This window comes from Coffea arabica, chromosome 9c, assembly GCF_036785885.1.
Source record: "Coffea arabica cultivar ET-39 chromosome 9c, Coffea Arabica ET-39 HiFi, whole genome shotgun sequence".
In the NCBI taxonomy this organism is placed as follows: Eukaryota; Viridiplantae; Streptophyta; class Magnoliopsida; order Gentianales; family Rubiaceae; genus Coffea; species Coffea arabica.
Window position 1 is genome coordinate 7386768 of NC_092326.1, and position 17594 is coordinate 7404361.

A 17594-nucleotide genomic window follows, 5' to 3' on the forward strand; every position below is an offset into this window, starting at 1 on the left:
TCATTACTCTTGCTCAGGACCCTATTTCTGAACTTGATCATGGCATAACAAATCAAGACAATGTCGAAGAGCAAACTGTTATAGAAGAACAAACTCTTCCTCTTCAAGAACCAGTGCCATTAAGAAGATCCACTAGAGAAAGGAGAAGTGCAGTGCCAGATGATTACATTGTTTTTCTCCAAGAACATGAGGATGACATTGGATTGATGGAAGATGATCCAATCAACTTCCGTCAAGCCATGGAAAGTTCAAATTCTCAAAAGTGGATCGAGACCATGAATGAGAAGATTAAATCCATGAAGGACAATAATGTTTGGGATCTTGTCTCATTGCCCAAAGGTGCGAAACCCATTGGTTGTAAATGGATATTTAAAATCAAAAGGGATTCGAAAGGCAATGTGGAAAGATTCAAAACTCGTCTTGTCGCTAAGGGATTTACACAAAAGGAATGTATCGACTATAAAGAAACCTTCTCTCCAGTCTCCTCAAAGGACTCTTTTAGAATTATCATGGCATTAGTGGCACATTTTGATCTTGAGTTACATCAGATGGATGTAAAGACAGCGTTTCTCAATGGTAACATTGATGAGACGATTTATATGGTGCAACCAGAAAACTTTGTATCAGGAGATCCCAAGAATATGGTTTGCAAACTTAAAAAATCCATCTATGGGCTCAAACAAGCGTCTCGACAATGGTATTTCAAATTTCATCAAGTGATTATCTCATTTGGTTTTGAGATGAATCTAGTAGATGATTGCATATACCATAAGTTCTGTGGGAGCAAACATATTTTTCTGGTATTATATGTTGATGACATTTTGCTTGCCAGTAACGATATTGGTCTATTGCATGAAACCAAGAAATTTCTAACTAAGAATTTTGAGATGAAAGATCTTGGTGATGCATCTTTTGTGTTAGGCATACAGATACACCGTGATCGCTCTCGCAGTATTTTAGAACTATCACAAAAGGGCTATATCGAAAAGGTTCTTAAAAGATATGGCATGCAAAATTGTAAATCAGGTGACACTCCTGTGGCTAAAAGAGACAAATTTAGTCTTGAACAGTGTCCCAAGAATGCTTTTGAAGAAAGAGAGATGCAAAAGATTCCTTATGCCTCAGCAGTGGGGAGTCTAATGTATGCTCAAGTATGTACGCGTCCGGATATTGCGTACATTACTGGGATGTTGGGTAGATATTTGAGTAATCCTGGATTAGATCATTGGAAAGCAACCAAACGGGTCTTACGGTATCTACAGAAAACAAAAGACTACATGCTCACGTATCGGAAGTCAGATGAGTTGGAGATCATTGGGTATACTGATTCCGATTATGCTGGATGCAAAGATACTATGAAGTCAACGTCAGGCTATGTCTACTTGTTGGCTGGAGGTGCCATATCCTGGAAGAGTGCTAAACAGTCTCTCATAGCATCTTCCACTATGGCTGCAGAGTTTATAGCTTGCTATGAGGCATCCAACCAAGGAATTTGGCTGCGAAATTTTGTCACGGGATTACGTGTAGTAGATGGCATTGAAAGACTACTCAAATTATTCTGTGACAATAAGTCAGCAGTCTTATATTCCAATAACAATAGGAGCTCGACTAAATCTAAACATATAGATATCAAGTTCCTGACTGTTAAAGAAAGAGTGCAGAATGGACAATTATCAATAGAGCACATCGGGACAAACTCCATGGTTGCGGATCCGCTTACTAAGGGATTGCCACCCAAAATGTTTCATGAGCATACTGCTCATATGGGTGTCGTATTAAATGATGTATAGTTTTAGTGGGAGTTTGTTATTTTAAATGCTCTTATGATATTTTTCAGTTATTAAGGATTTAAGGATATTTTATGCATAAATAAAGTTTGGATTTATTTGCATTCTAATTTTGGTATGATTTGATCTCATAAAATTTAAGGTGGACCAGTTGGAAATAGGCATGTTTTGATCACATTACATGAAATTTCCATGCTACACATCTACATCATAATTCATGTCATTCAATTGCATTGATATATGTGACCATAGATGGGTCGAGTTACGAAATTGTAACAAAGGCCGCTTTGATCCTATATTGGTGTAATTGATGGACCGAATTGGTTACAGATACATTGTGATAATGACAGTAAAGTTGAGCTCATACGGTTAATTACAAAACATAATTATAAGGTTACACATATAGTCCAAATGGGAGATTGTTGGATCCTTAATCCAACATTGGACTTATATGTGAATAATTATGTATTGCAAACTGTCAATTAAGGTTAAACCCAATTAAAGTGATCAAATATAGTTTGGATTTAATGTATCTAATAGGATGTGGGCCCTTTAATGTGTAGAAACTTATGGGCTCCTATTTCAATGATGGGCTGAAATAGGGCTCCAAAAGATAATAGGAATGTTACCTATAAATAGGGTTATGGTCCCTAGGTCACAGGTATCGTTTTAGTTGTCGTATTTCCTAATACCACAAAATACCCCTTCCCTGATATCCCATCGTCAAGAAAGATACCAGAGAGAAACTAAATGCCTCTCTCAAAGGATCGGTGAATACCTGTTGACCTGGAAGGCCATCCCAAATCTCTAGGGATTCAAGTATCAAGTTTATCAATATGGATTCAGGTACGCTTCCGCTATTTTACAGTTAATGTATTTCTTAATAATCACCATATAGATCTTGGGTTTAATAGGTGATGGTTTTCACCAGTGGTTAGATTTAAATAACCACCCTAACAGAATCTAGTCAAATATCACGTCTCGTCCTCCCATTTACAACAAAACACAGCTTGAACTTATCAAACCATAGCCATAATCATTCAACAATAAAAAAACTGCAGCGTGATCGAGCTTTTGCTACAACTCTCAAAAGCAATCCCAAATGCACCATTAACATCTAAATCCAACTCACTCTGAACCAAACAGCAAAAACACTAAATGTCCTCCTCTTTCTTTTGCTCTGTTTTTTTTTTCTTTTTGGTTTCTCTTGGTTCTCTCCAACTTCAGCCGTAGCCTTTCTCTAACCGAAGACCCTTTCTTTCTCCCTAAAGCTCTCGATCTCCCTTTTTTTTCTTTTTTCTTGTTTCCCTCTCACTCAGCCACCACCATCTTCCTATTTCACTCCCCTTTTCACAGCCAGTATGCTAATTCTAAACCACAACCTAATAACAAAGTCTAATGACAGCTTCCAAACAAATCCCAAGCATTAGCATACTTAATCATACAAGTAAACAACAAAAGGCAACAACTTTGGGCCTGTAAAAACACAAACCAACTCAACATGAAAGCAAACAACAAACCAGGTGATAATGGAGGATATATTCACAAACTTTGAACGATTAGAAACTGATTGAAGCTCATCTCACAGAAACCAGAAATGACCTCTTGATGTTAAGGCAAAAAAGACCAGAAAAAGGCAAGAGCTTTTACCGAAAAAAGAAATTGGCAGCAGACTGATGTTGACGGCCAAAGCTATATGCCTTTCCAATGCTGTTTCTTCCCTTCAGCCTCCTCCAATGGTGTTGCTCTTCTTATCTTCCCTTCTACTGGCCTTGGTTCTCTCAGTTTTCTATCTTTCTTCCCGCTCAGTCACCCTTTGCTTCCTCTCCCTTTTGCTCTCGTTTTTCACTCTTCACCTCGGTTTCCCCCTCACTCAGCCGCCAATTTTTGGAGAAATTTCCAATTTTGTGATGAATTTTAAAAACATTCTACAAAAGGGGTAATTTTGGTGAGGGAATCCGTCGGGGAGTCTTCGCATTTCGTAAATGCGAGCGGAATGCGAGCTCATTGAAATGCGAGCTCAATAGAGCCCAAAAAGTATAAGTAAAATTTTTGTGCTTATTTTTTTTCGGAGACAGAGATTTTTTTGTATTAAAACTAAATATTTAAAGATCTCGCATTCGTGTTCGCATTCCTTAAAAAAAAAAATTTTGGAGGTCAATAGAGCTCGCATTTCACGAAATGCGAATGCGAATGCGAGCTCAACACTAAGTATAATTTAATTTTTTTTGCTTTTTTTTTTGGGTGCTAGAGAATTTTTTCCAGAAAATAGTAAGAGCTAAATGCGAGCTCCTAAATGTTTTTCTTTAATTTTTCAAATAGCTCACATTTGATAAATTTGACCTCCAAAAATTGTAATTAATTTTTTTGTTAGATTTCGCATTTATAAGTATGACTTTCAGAAAATTAAATTCAAACTTGCTAGAAAAAAAATTTTAAATTGAAATTTACGAGCTCCAAAAAAAATGTAAAATTAAATGTAAATGTTGTTTGTTTTGTAGAATTTGCCTTTACTAAAATGCTGTCGGTAGTAAAATCTTATTTTAAAATCTCTACTAAAATCTTATATTTCGGAGAAATGTTAGAGAAATTTTATTTAAAAATCTGTAATTAGCAGAGGAATAAATTTTTTTATTTTAAAACTTGCACGTGCCAAAAGTCATCAAATATGTGCTCTAAAAAAAATCATATTCACAATAATCTTTTTAATATAATTTACTATACATGCATATTTCTTTTATATTAAAAAAAATTGGTAATTGTACGGTTGGAAATATGTTATTTTATTATAATACATTTAAATGGTGGAAAAAGTACACATGCATAGTTCTTTCTATTTCATAGATCAATGTAAAAATAGAATGAAATTGTTAACATGTAAGGTGTTGACTATATTTTATGAATAAAATACTAACTTTTTTTCCTTTTTTATAAAATAAATTTTTTTATCAAATTCTAATTTTCCTTTGTTATTAATGAATCGTATTTATTTGTTGACACCGATGAATATTAGTTATAAGAATCTAATAATTAATAGTCATTAATATCTGTTACAATTTCAACTATAATTTTAGAAATTCCATAACGCAATGTTATTTAAAAAAGTTATATAAGTTATTTTTATGAAGTGCATGTTATTTGTTTGGTAGTTGAAAAGGAAAAGAAAAAAATTAAATCAAATATCTAGCGATTAAATCTTGCGTGTTTTACCTTTTACAATTATTGGCAGGATTACTATTTTGATTAAAAATATAAAGCGATAATCAAGACAAATTTATTGTCATGCAAAAATCCTAAAACCCTAAGTGCTAAAGCCGTAAAACACTAAATCGTAAATCTTAGAAAGCAAATCCTTGTAAACCCTAAAACATCAAATCAAGGTTGTTGGGTTTATTAAAATCCATTAAAAAATATTTTTGCGGCACGATAGGATTACTATTTTAATTAAAAATCTAAAGTCCTAATCAAGGCACACTATTGTCAAACTAAAATCCTACAACCCTAAACCCGAAAGCGCTATTCTCCTAAAACACTAAATCTTGATCTCTAAAACCCTAAAACCCTGAATCCTAAAAGCCTCAAACCCTGAGTGCTATCTCTAATGTAGTCAGTAGCTGATATTATAATTTATGTTTTTTGCATCGACATTTATAAAAAAGTTTGTTGTAAGAGATATCTTATTTAAAAACTTATTATTTGTTGAGGAATATATCCGTTTCTTTTTAAAACTTGCATGAGTTTGAAGTTTGCAAATATGAGCTCTCACAAAATTATATTCAATTTAATTCTTTTTATATAAATAACTGTACATGCATAGAGGCAGATTACGGTTGGAAATACCTAATTTTATTATAATACAATTATTTTAACGAAATAACTACACATCTTGCTTCTTTATTTTCAAGGTCAATATAAAATAAAATTAAATTGTTAATAAGTTAGGGCTTAATTTTCATGAACAAAATTGTAATCTTATTTTTAACTTGCCCATATGAGAATATTAAAGTTTATTCCATATATTTAATGGAGAAACTATGAATAACAAAAGGTAAAAAATAACAATATATAAATATATTATAAATAGTATGTTTAATTTTTTTTTTGTGAAGTTCCGACATGTAACTAACTTACCGTGTATGAACTAGATGAGAGGTTAGTATAGTTTACCTTTTTTATATTTATTCTGTTCATGGGAAAAAAGGATTTCTTTGTAATTTTATCCTACATTTTTAGTTTTGTTTAAAAGAGTACTCATATAAAGTGAGAATTAAGATACGCGTGATGGCATTGTTCCACTCATATTCGTGAAATTTTAGAATATATACAAAATGTCACCAAAAAAGTATGTAATCCATAAGTTAGGTTACTTATACAATAACGATATAAGTAGCGTGCCATCAATGCTGCCCAAGTTTTCCATGAGTACCACATGTTGTTGGTTTGGGTATTCTTTGGTTTCGATATAGTTGGTTTGGCACTACTGTATAGACTTGAGTAATATGTGTCAACAGTGTAGCATCTTGAATTTGAGTGCTTGTGCCTTCACCTCTTTCACATTGCTCAGAAGTATGCTAATGTGAGTCCCTATCGGGTGTAAACTCTGGAAAAGTCATAGGGGACCTAAAATGCCCAATCGATACACCTCTCTCATGCATGACTTCAGTCTGAGGTGTGACAAAAGTAGATGTGCCACCTTGGTCCTCAGTAGCCAGCGAACCTCTATGGAATCCAGTTTGTATGGCGGGTTCTGGTGATCGGAGTGTACGACGTCGTCCACCGCCATGCTGACTTCCGTGGGTATTTCTAGGAGCTCGCTGAACACGACACGGATCAACATATAGTGGAATCTCCTGTGGTACGTGTGGAGGGCGAAATGCAAGTCGGCGTGACTCTTCTACATGATGCAAAGATGTGGATGCAAAGTCCCTCAACTCTTGAAAATAGCTGCTGTGTTGTTCATCACTAACTGCAAGAGAGTCCTGTACCATGAAATACATGTGAGACATGGCATCGCTCTGGAGAAACAAATATAAGAATAAGAAGGAGATACTGTGGTAAAAAATAGTTAAAAAAGTGAGCAAACTCAAAGTGATTATTAAAAGTGGGTTGGAAATAAACTTACAAGATATTGTGCCCTAACGCTATCACCCTGAAAGCCCTCTGGGAAAGCGGGAAATTGACTTGGATTTGAAATATAAATCACCGTCCGCTCCCGATACCACCAAACATACTCATCCGATGGATATGTAGTATCTTCAATTACAGTGCCATCTTGTGCATGCACACGTCGATCAGTCCAAATATCAAGATATTGTTTATGCGTGGTGCTTCAGTCTTGATTCGCCCTACCACGACGATCTAGAGAATGTAGAACTGCCTGATTATCTGTCAACCTCATATCAGGCAGGGACTGATGAAATCCAAACTGCCGCATAACCCGATGAGGGAGGTGCGGCTCAACTACATCCCAGCAAATAAGATACGTTACGGACCTCCAAATGTCCCGACCTGCAGTACAATACGCAGGAAGAGAAGCGAGAACGTCCTCCAAATATGGCTGCCATATAAACTGAAAAAAATATAAAATCAAAGTTGTTTCATTTTTTCTATTAAGAAATAATAAAACTTCCCAATATTCAAATTGGACAATTTCATGAAAAAAATGCTAGTCTCCGGTCAATTAAAAAATTTTTGAATTTCTAAAAAAATTTCGGCAGAGTCTCCCCTATAACTGGAGGTTAACTCCCTGCCAACAAACTCAATTTCCATTCACAAAATGCAATCTGACAAACTTATGCTTTCAGTTGACAAGAAATATTATGACAAGACTACTGGCACAACTTTTCAAATATTTCTATTGTCCGGACATATGTACAATACCTCTTCAGGACGCAGGCCTGTCAACTGATCTCGGCATGCGGGCACAACATGCCTAACAACTCTGTGTACGTCCAAGTCATTATTTCACCTATATTTAATAAAGTAAGAACCTGTTTAGAACAAATTAAAGTTGTTTCGATAACAAATGTCATTAAAACAACCGAAATAAGGGCGAAATGCGCACCTAGCTCCATATGGACCAGGGTAATGCTCCAACGGCGCGATTCGGCCCGGATGCATGGTTGGTATATGTTCCCAAATCCAGAGCTGTTAGAAAATTAGAATCAATGTTAAAATTGTAAAATGATAATATGCAAGAAACCCAAGACATATCATTATTGGGTGCAATGTACCTGTAGCAAAACTAATAGACCGGCAATAGCCGATTTGACAGGATTCGTGGCATCACAAACTAACCGATAGAGAGTCGCCAAACACGCACTACCCCAACTATATTGCCCAACAGTTTCGAAGTCCCGTAGTAATGGAAGATACAACAAAGGGACTTTGTTGCCGGACTTATCGGACAATAAATGTCCACCTAAAATCAATAAGAGGTAGATGCGCGCACGCTGCCTAAATTGGACATCTGAAGCATCGGGTGGCAAAACTGTGTCTAAGACTCTTGGTAAACATCCCAATTTTAGCCTCTGTCCATCAAAGTATCCAACTGCAGGAGAAAATCCAATGAGCTTCTCACAAATGGCTCCCCACTCCTGAATGTTGCGGTATGTGTCTATCCCTATAACCGGTGGACCATTGATGTGCAACCCCCACAACACCTTTACATCCTGTAATGTCACGGTAGCCTCTCCAACCGGTAAATGAAATGTATGCGTCTCGGGCCGCCATCTCTCCACTAAACTTGTGATTAAAGAATGATCAACCATCTGATATCCACTCTCAAGCACCCCCTCAAATCCAACCAAGGCAATATAACGACAGACCCGATCAGGAATAGGTGTATACTCCCAAAATCCTCTGTCACACCGTCTGACATCTAACTGATTGCCCTCAATATGTCCGTGAAAAATGGAATGTGCTCGGTGTGCAATTCCCTCCGATATAATGTCGTTCACGTATGGTCCTGGATGTAGGACAGGAGGGATAGGAGTGTCGGCCATAATCCCAAACAAATATTTACATCGATTAAATTCAATAGTTATGCATAAGTACTTTCCAAAAGTTTGTGTATACAATTTTGACCTATAAATCGCGTTCAAGACTTTTTTTTGAGAAAATTTTGACCATATATCGCTTATAAATCGACTACAACTCCCTACCAATCAGTTATTTTTTTTAGAAACATTTGTTATTCCTCTATGTATTCATATACTGCAGCAATTTATTTGTAGTCATATTTTAAAAGTTTTAAAAAAAATTTGACAGAGTCTCCCCTATAAAGCGGCCATAATTCCCTGTCAATCAAATATCAAAATACCATATCCTGCATATGCAAGAGCATTAACACATATAACACACCATCCGAGCATTTTTTTAACAAATCAATGGATAGGGGATATAACGATAAATGAATAAAACTGTTGGGCTGCATGTTTAAACTAATTAATTCAATACTTATCATAGTCAAGAACGAAGCATGCATTTGACAAATAAACAATGAAAGTCACTAATGTAATTGTTTAAAATAAATCATGAATTGAACACAAATGAACTAGAATGAACCCTCTGTCAAACTAGAGTGCACTGACATGAGTTTCCAATTTCTAGGAACTCGATCAAATCAAGAACTATAATTTTAGACAATTTCTCCTATTGTGACCTGTCTGATGACAATTTCGACATCTTCTTGGTTCGTCTGGATCCCTTTCATCCATCTCATTTCGAATTCTGTTAGCTCGAACCCGCCCTGCCCGACGTGCAACAAACTTGCTCCTATCTGCCTGCAGTTCCCATCCAGGATGGAGCCAAATATCTTGATGCGGCAGTGGGTTAAACTTCCCTGAATACTGCACGGCCCACCTCGTTTTGGTAAACTGCTGATCCACAAGCAATTCCAGATTGTCACCTCTATTCCTGCACACCGCCAAAGCGTATGAACAAAGAAGCCTATAATTCTGCCACTTTTCACAAGAGCATGCCTTATCAAAAAACCTGACGGTTTGCGTATTGTCTCCTTTACCATCGACAAGCCGACCTGTGATAACCTTATATACGCCCGATGGGCCATCGAACTCAATGACTCTGTGGGCGCCTACCTTCTGCTCAGTATTCTTAAAACGCCGCCATATCTTTGGGGGGAAAAGATTGCGACAATGTGAAGCATCTTCACTTCTCGTCTTAAATAACACAACTGTCCGATGGAATGTCATGTCAATGCATGCACGAATTGGCAAATGGTGTGCCTCGCGCAAGACATTATTATAACTTTCGGATATGTTGGTAGTTAGAATACCCCAACGATGGCCATCGTCGTGTGTTAGGCACCACTTTTCTGGACTAATGGCAGGCAGATAATTCCAACCATCTGGAAACATGCTTCGTAGTTCTCTTCTGAACATCCGCTACTTGCGCAATTGTCTTGTCCTTCCTATTGCCCAACACAACCTTTTAAGGTGTAAACCTTTGAAGTGTCTTATCAAATTGCTCCTAACATGTCGCAGGCAAAACTTATGGTAGGCCAAAGGTTCTTCCCAATAATCAAAGTGTGTCATGGTATAGATGATACCGTTGTGGCGATCGGAAATGACACAGATAGGATGTCGATCAAGTGCCACATTATATCTTAATTGTTCCATAAACCACGACCAACTGGAAATCGTCTCCTTATCTACTATGGCATAAGCAATTGGCAGAATATTGTTGTTCGCATCTTGAGTGACTGTAACAAGGAGTTTGCCCTTGTATTCGCCACGCAAATGAGTGCCATCAACACATATAACCGACCTGCACATGTGAAATGCTTTAATAGCCGGTCCAAAGGCCCAGAATACATACTTAAAAGTCTTAACTTGATCCGAACCATCCGAATGATGCGACCACTCCACCACGGTACCTGGATTGGATTGCACCAGGGCATCGAAATACTGTGGTAGTTCGGCAAAATTCGCCTCCCAAGATCCAAACACAAGCTCAATTGCTTTACGTCTGGCATACCAGGCTTTTTTGTAAGACACATCAACCTTCAAGTTTTCTTTAACGAAACTTAGTATGTTCTTGACCTTTAATCTAGGATCATCTTCAATGCTACGGAGTATGTGCCTTGAAATAACGGAAGCCGTCAGACTTGTATTGTTATTTCTAATCATGTCGCCTAAACAGTTATGGTCATTAATCCATTTTGTAATTTGCCACATTCCATGAGTCTTTTTCTTTACGGTTCTAACACACCAGTCGCATGGTGGATACGACGGCGCGGTTGATGTGGAAGGAGTTCTTTCAATTGATGATTTGCATTTAGCAAACCACGTGTTACTCTTACTCTCAATAACTCTGAATTCCCTATTGTGATTGATGGACCACATCCTAACTGCCCGGCTGAGCTACTATTTACTCTCAAACTTCATATGGAGACGTATATTATTATTTTTCTCACTGAATGTGACAATACGCTCCAATCCATCCTCCTCTTCTATATCATCATCATCTATGCTACCAAGATCGGAGAAAAATGCCATTTCTCTTGGAACATATGCAGAGCTGCCAGCTGTGCTATTACGCCTGATATCTCCGCATTCTGTGTTAGCAACCCAATACCCAATAAAAGGTTGTTGGGTATCGAGGTTTACTCTTAAACCCCCACCTTCATGCTCATCATTCGACTCACTACCAGACACATCTTGCGACTCCGACTCTTCAACCTCTTCCGCATCAACTTCCGGATCATCTTCTTCCGGATCATCTTCTTCAGAGGCAAGGAGCCTATTATGCCCACTAGCATATACATCATGTTCAGCTGAACTACGACAATCTTGACCAGGGTTAGATTCGATCCCATGTGGAGAAATATGGCATGATGGCCCTGGATCTCCAAAACTTGGAATCGAATCCAGGCCATGAAAATATTCCTGGGCACCCATGGACCCTGATGTGAGCCTTGGTTCTAATAAATTCATAGATTGATCATCATGCATATAATGAGATGCCGATGAAGTCTCTGGAATGATTGAACTAGAACTGAAGTTAAACTTTGTTAGATACATGAATGCATGTACAAGCGACATCATTGGACCAACATTACCTATTGGTCCAATGAATACGCTATTAACTACAGGCATTTGGACGATTTCTTCCTTCTCGATATAAATCTCCGCCATGTATGAAACTCTTTGGATCCAAAGATCGTACATTACATCAAGAGTTTCATCATCCACCACTGCGGAAACAGTATATTTGGAACTCTCCAACGGTTGACGAAGAAACAATTTCAGCTTGAACATCCCTTTATCGACCCTAATATAGTGATAAATCCTGTCAACCAACTCCCCGTATCCAATTCTATGCCTCAAAGTGAATGTCCGGTTGGAAGTACGAGGCAAATAACAAACAAAGTCACCCTCGTAATGTATTTCTCCTCCCCAATATAGGTTTACCCGCAGAGGTCTTTCTACAGACATGTCTGTGAAATGAATCCCTATTTTGGGGACAATAAATTAGAATTAGTTGTCCAAGAGTCCAAACAAATGAAAGAGGGTGGACTCTAGGTCGAAATTGGCACTATTAAATAGACTAATTTCGATCCAGATGTTTATGAAAAAATTGAAAACAGGTATGAAATATGCTATAAATGACGATATGAATAGCCTAAAACTCCCAACGAAATTTTGAGAAAATTTGGACAGAGTCTCCCCGAAAAATAGACTAAAACTCCTTGCCAACCAATCCACAAAATAAACTAAAACTCCCTGCCAACCAATCCAAACAGGGTTTATATGAAGTTGTAATGACATTTGCCACACTACATATTGTCAAGAGACCCTATAATTTTCAAAATACAAGTATAAGAAAAGTACGGGAAGTTATATATATTTGGCCTCCACATTCACACCGCATAACAAAATCCACATTCACAATGATGTGATATTCTAGCAATGAACCTTATAAAATTAATGTTTTTCCCTATAGCAGATTTTGCCACTTTTTTAGCATTATAGATTTTGCCAATTACAAAAAATACTACAAGGTTGGTCATTGACTTTAAATCCATCAATTCGCCATAAATGAAATCCGTATTTCATATTCTAACGCTCTTTTCTACTAAAAGAAGATTTAACAAACTATACTATTTCAATTCGACGGCAAAGATCCAATAGTTGTAATATAAAATAAATTCCCAACCTAATGACTTGTATCAAATCCGAATGTAGCCAACTTCTGTGGGTTAGATTCTAGAGGTACCAAACACAACCTTCCAGGCTTGTATCCCAACTTTGTTGTACCTAGATGAAGAAATAATTTACAATAAAAAATCACTTAAAAATATATAGGGTGTGTTTGGATCCCTTGTTTTTTGGGCTGTTTTTCAAAAACTGTTTTTGACATTTATATAATAAAATATACAACAAATATTACAAATTGAAATATTATATAAACACCATATTTATAATATTAAAATATTTATAATTAATATTAACGTATATTATATATTTTAAATATTTATATATTATTTGTACATATTATAAATATTTTTATATATTTATATGAATTTTATATATTATATAAATTATATATAATATAACATATATTATATATTATATAAATTATATATAATATAACATATATTATATATTATATATATTATACATTTATATAAATGTACATTTATACATAATATATATTAATGTATATTTATAATATAAATTTATATTATGTATTATATATAATATAATACATTTATACATTTATATTAATATACATAATATTAATTTTATATTTATACATAATATTAATACATTTGTACATTTATATTAATTATATTAATACATTTATACTTAATACTAATATATATTAATAAAATTATAATTTATACATTTATATAATATTCATTTGTAATTTATACATTTATAATAATATAGACTTATACGTTTATAAATATATTTATATTATGTATTATATATTTTTATGTAAATACATAAATATATTTATTTATAAATGTATTATAATTGCATAAATGTATATTTATATAAAAATATATAATTTATAATTTATACATTCATATAATATTCATTTATAATTTATACATTTACAATAATATAAACTTATACATTTATAAATATATTTATATTATGTATTATATATAATATAATAAATTTATAATACATTTATATATTTATATATAAATGTATAAATATATTTATTTATAAATGTATAAATATATTTATTTATAAATGTATAAATATATTTATATATAAATGTATAAATATATTTATTTATAAATGTATAAATATATTTATTTATAAATGTATAAATATATTTATATATAAATGTATAAATATATTTATATATAAATGTATAAATATATTTATATATAAATGTATAAATATATTTATTTATAAATGTATAAATATATTTATTTATAAATGTATAAATATATTTATATATAAATGTATAAATATATTTATTTATAAATGTATAAATATATTTATATATAAATGTATAAATATATTTATTTATAAATGTATAAATATATTTATTTATAAATGTATTATAAATGCATAAATGTAGATTTATATAAAAATATAAAAGTTATAAATTGTAATTTATACATTTATGTAATATTCATTTATAATTTATACATTTATAATAATATACACTTATATTCATTTATAATTTATACATTTATAATAATATACACTTATAAGTTTATAAATATATTTATATTATGTATTATATATAATATAATACATTTATATATATTTTGAGCGAATATATAAATATATTTCTTTATAAATATTTATAAATGTATTATAAATGCATAAATGTATATAAAAATATAAATTATAAATTATAAATTATAAAAATACCAAAAAATATGTTTTAGAAATACCTGTAAAAATAATCCAAAAAACATCTACAGTAAAAGTTTTTCGTATAATTTTTGAAAAATAACTCCAAAAACAACTAATCCAAACGGACTTGTATTTTAAAAACAAAATGCTACAGTGCTATTTTTGAAAAACAACCCCAAAAACAGCTAATCCAAACGGAGCCATAGAAGTTGCAACATGTATTTGTAATAGTCAGTTGCCCTCACAAAGAAAGAGATCTACAAAAATTTTACAGAGTCTCCCCTATAAATGGGCTAAAACTCCCTGTCAAACAATCCAAATTACTGTCATTTCAAATTGCACAAGACGTATTAAAGTACTTTAAATCCATCAATTCGCCTTCAAATAAATCCATTTAATTTCATTAACGCCTTCGTGGTTTGGAAGAGCTTTAACAAACTATACTATTTCATTGTTTCGACGTCCATAATATGTAGTTGTAAACTAAAAATTAATATCGAATGGCTTGTATCGAATTCGAAAGATGGACTTCTGTGGTTTGGACGACGGACTTCCCAACCCAGGTCTCTACGCCTCCCAAGCTTGTGTCACCAACCTTGTATACACCTATATGAAGCAACAACTGCTCAATATGCAAACCATTTCATATAAGTTATTTGCATCCTGTTTATCTCAATTCATATCTTTTGATGATTACAAAACAATTGGATGTTTCTAATACTTTTTGTAAAGATCCTTTTCAGAAATAAACCAAACAGGTATGTGGAGTTAAAGCAGAAAAAGAAGATCAGAAAGGAATGAAGTATGCTGAGGATGATGTCGGACGCACAAAAGGAAAGTATCGGACGTCCGACATTCTTTGAGCATCTTCGGACGAGTAGAGAACTCAGACTCGGACGTCCGAAGAAGACAAGCCAGGAGTTACTCTATTACTAATTTGGTTCGGATGCTCAACACCTGTGTATCGGACGTCCGACAAATGTTGCTGATCTTCGGACACAACACTTTGGATGCATCGGCCGTCCGAAGGAATTGAAGAAGAAAAGTCCAAGTATTCATCCTACCCTCGGACGCATGATCGGACGTCCTAAGAGACTCGAGAAAACTTCCAGAACTCATTTATATCGTTCGGACGCATAAAAACCAAGCATCGGACGTCCGACAGCACCAACGGCTAGTTGACTCTTCAGCTACCTTCTACCCGTTGACAGCATTAATTGAAGAATTCTCTGGTCTCCTATAAAAGGAACTAAGCCAACCACCTCAGGATAACTTTGTACATCAAGCCTACATCAGATTGTGAGTGATTCAAGTGCTAGAATACTCAAAAGAATCATTTGTATTCCTTGCATGTGCAATCTTCGTGTAGCTGTTTTTCAAGTGTGACATAGCTTCTTCAATAGTGTAGCAAAGAGAGGGTTTGCGACTGTTTGTAAAACTTCCTTGCTTGACCAAGTGTATTTTGGGGCAAGAAGGAAGTGATCCCTTCCTTGTACACATAAGATTGGTTGCAAGTCTATTCAGCTTGAAGTAACTTGGTATATAATAGAGGGTTTCAAACATCAGTTGTGTTTGAAGCTTGGTTTGGCTCTTTACTCTCATTTACTGCTTTTCTATATAAACTGCTTTTCTCCTCATCTCACTAATACCTGTGCTACTATATTATCTCGTTCATTGAGAAGCATCTTGAAAAAGAAGGGCTGTCTGTCAAAAAGGTTGAATATTTACTAGCAGGTTTTTGAAAGCCTAATTCACCCCCCTCTTAGGTTGTCCTCGATCCTAATAATTGGTATCAGAGCTTGGTCTCCTAGAGATTAAGCTCAAGCGGCTTGGAGTAAGATGACAACCAGTCATGCTATGTTTGTTGAGGGGCAATCTGTTACTAGGCCTCCCATGTTTACTGGTTCCAATTATGTTAGCTGGAAAGAAAGAATGATTATCTTCTTGCAATCCATTGATATTGAGCTATGGTTTATTGTGAATGAAGGACCGCATGATGCTAACTTTCTTGATGCAGAAACAGGTTTATTGCGGCCAAAAACGAGAGCTGAGATGAATGCTCAAGACAGAACCAATCTCACATTGAATGCCAAAGCCATGAATGTTCTTTACAGTGCCTTAGACTCAAATGAGTCAATTAGAGTAAAAGGGTGTAAATCTGCCAAAGAAATGTGGGATAAGTTAAGAGAAATTCATGAGGGCAGCGACAACGTAAGAGAACAGAAAAAGTCCATTCTGGTCACCAAATATGAATCTTTTAAGATGGAGCCTCATGAGAACATCGACAAAATGTATTGTAGATTCAATGATCTGATCAAGGATTTAGAGGTACTCGAGAAGGAATACTCTCTAGGTGAAAAGAACAGAAAAATTCTGAATGCTCTATCAAAGGATTGGGAAATCAAAGTAACTGCTATAGAGGAAGCTAAGGATTTAAATTCCTTATCCATTGAATCTCTGATTAACTCTCTAACTTCCTATGAACTGAAGCTTAAATCTAAGTTGCAGGAAGAAGAAGACACAAAAGGAAGGAAGAGTATTGCTCTGAAAACGTCACAAGATGAAGATGAAACAGCCTCACTGGATGAAAATGACTTGGATGGTGATGATAGTGACATTGCACTCATCACAAGAGGCTTCAAAAGATTTCTTAATAAGAGAAGATTCAGGAAAGGCGGATCCAGCAATTCCTTCCAGAATCAGACTAATGACTTCAGGAATAGAGGGAAACTAGAGTTCAACAAGAAGCAGAATGATAAATGCTTTGAATGTGGCCAACCTGGACACTATGCAAATGAGTGTCCAATGAAGAAAAAGAAGGAAAACAAGATTGAACGAAAACCAAAGTTCAACAATTTCCAGATTACCTGGAATGATTGCAACTCAGAAGGCGAAGTTGAAGAAGAAGAGGAATCTGCTCAAGTAGCTTTCATGGCCATTGGAGATGAAGAGGTAACAC

At 34.7% G+C, this 17594-nt stretch overlaps 2 protein-coding genes across 2 annotated transcripts; both read right to left on the bottom strand.

The window, feature by feature from the left end:
• Positions 1-9088: 9088 nt before the first annotated feature.
• LOC113708365 (uncharacterized) lies at positions 9089-10000 on the bottom strand. The gene is made up of 2 exons (XM_027230828.1): positions 9451-10000; positions 9089-9114 (listed from the first exon to the last, which is right to left on the bottom strand). The coding sequence occupies exons 1-2, from the start codon at positions 9998-10000 to the stop codon at positions 9089-9091; spliced, it is 576 nt and encodes a 191-aa protein (XP_027086629.1).
• Positions 10001-10192: 192 nt separating this feature from the next.
• LOC113708364 (uncharacterized) lies at positions 10193-11152 on the bottom strand. Its single transcript, XM_027230826.1, has one exon. The coding sequence runs from the start codon at positions 11150-11152 to the stop codon at positions 10193-10195; it is 960 nt and encodes a 319-aa protein (XP_027086627.1).
• Positions 11153-17594: the final 6442 nt, after the last annotated feature.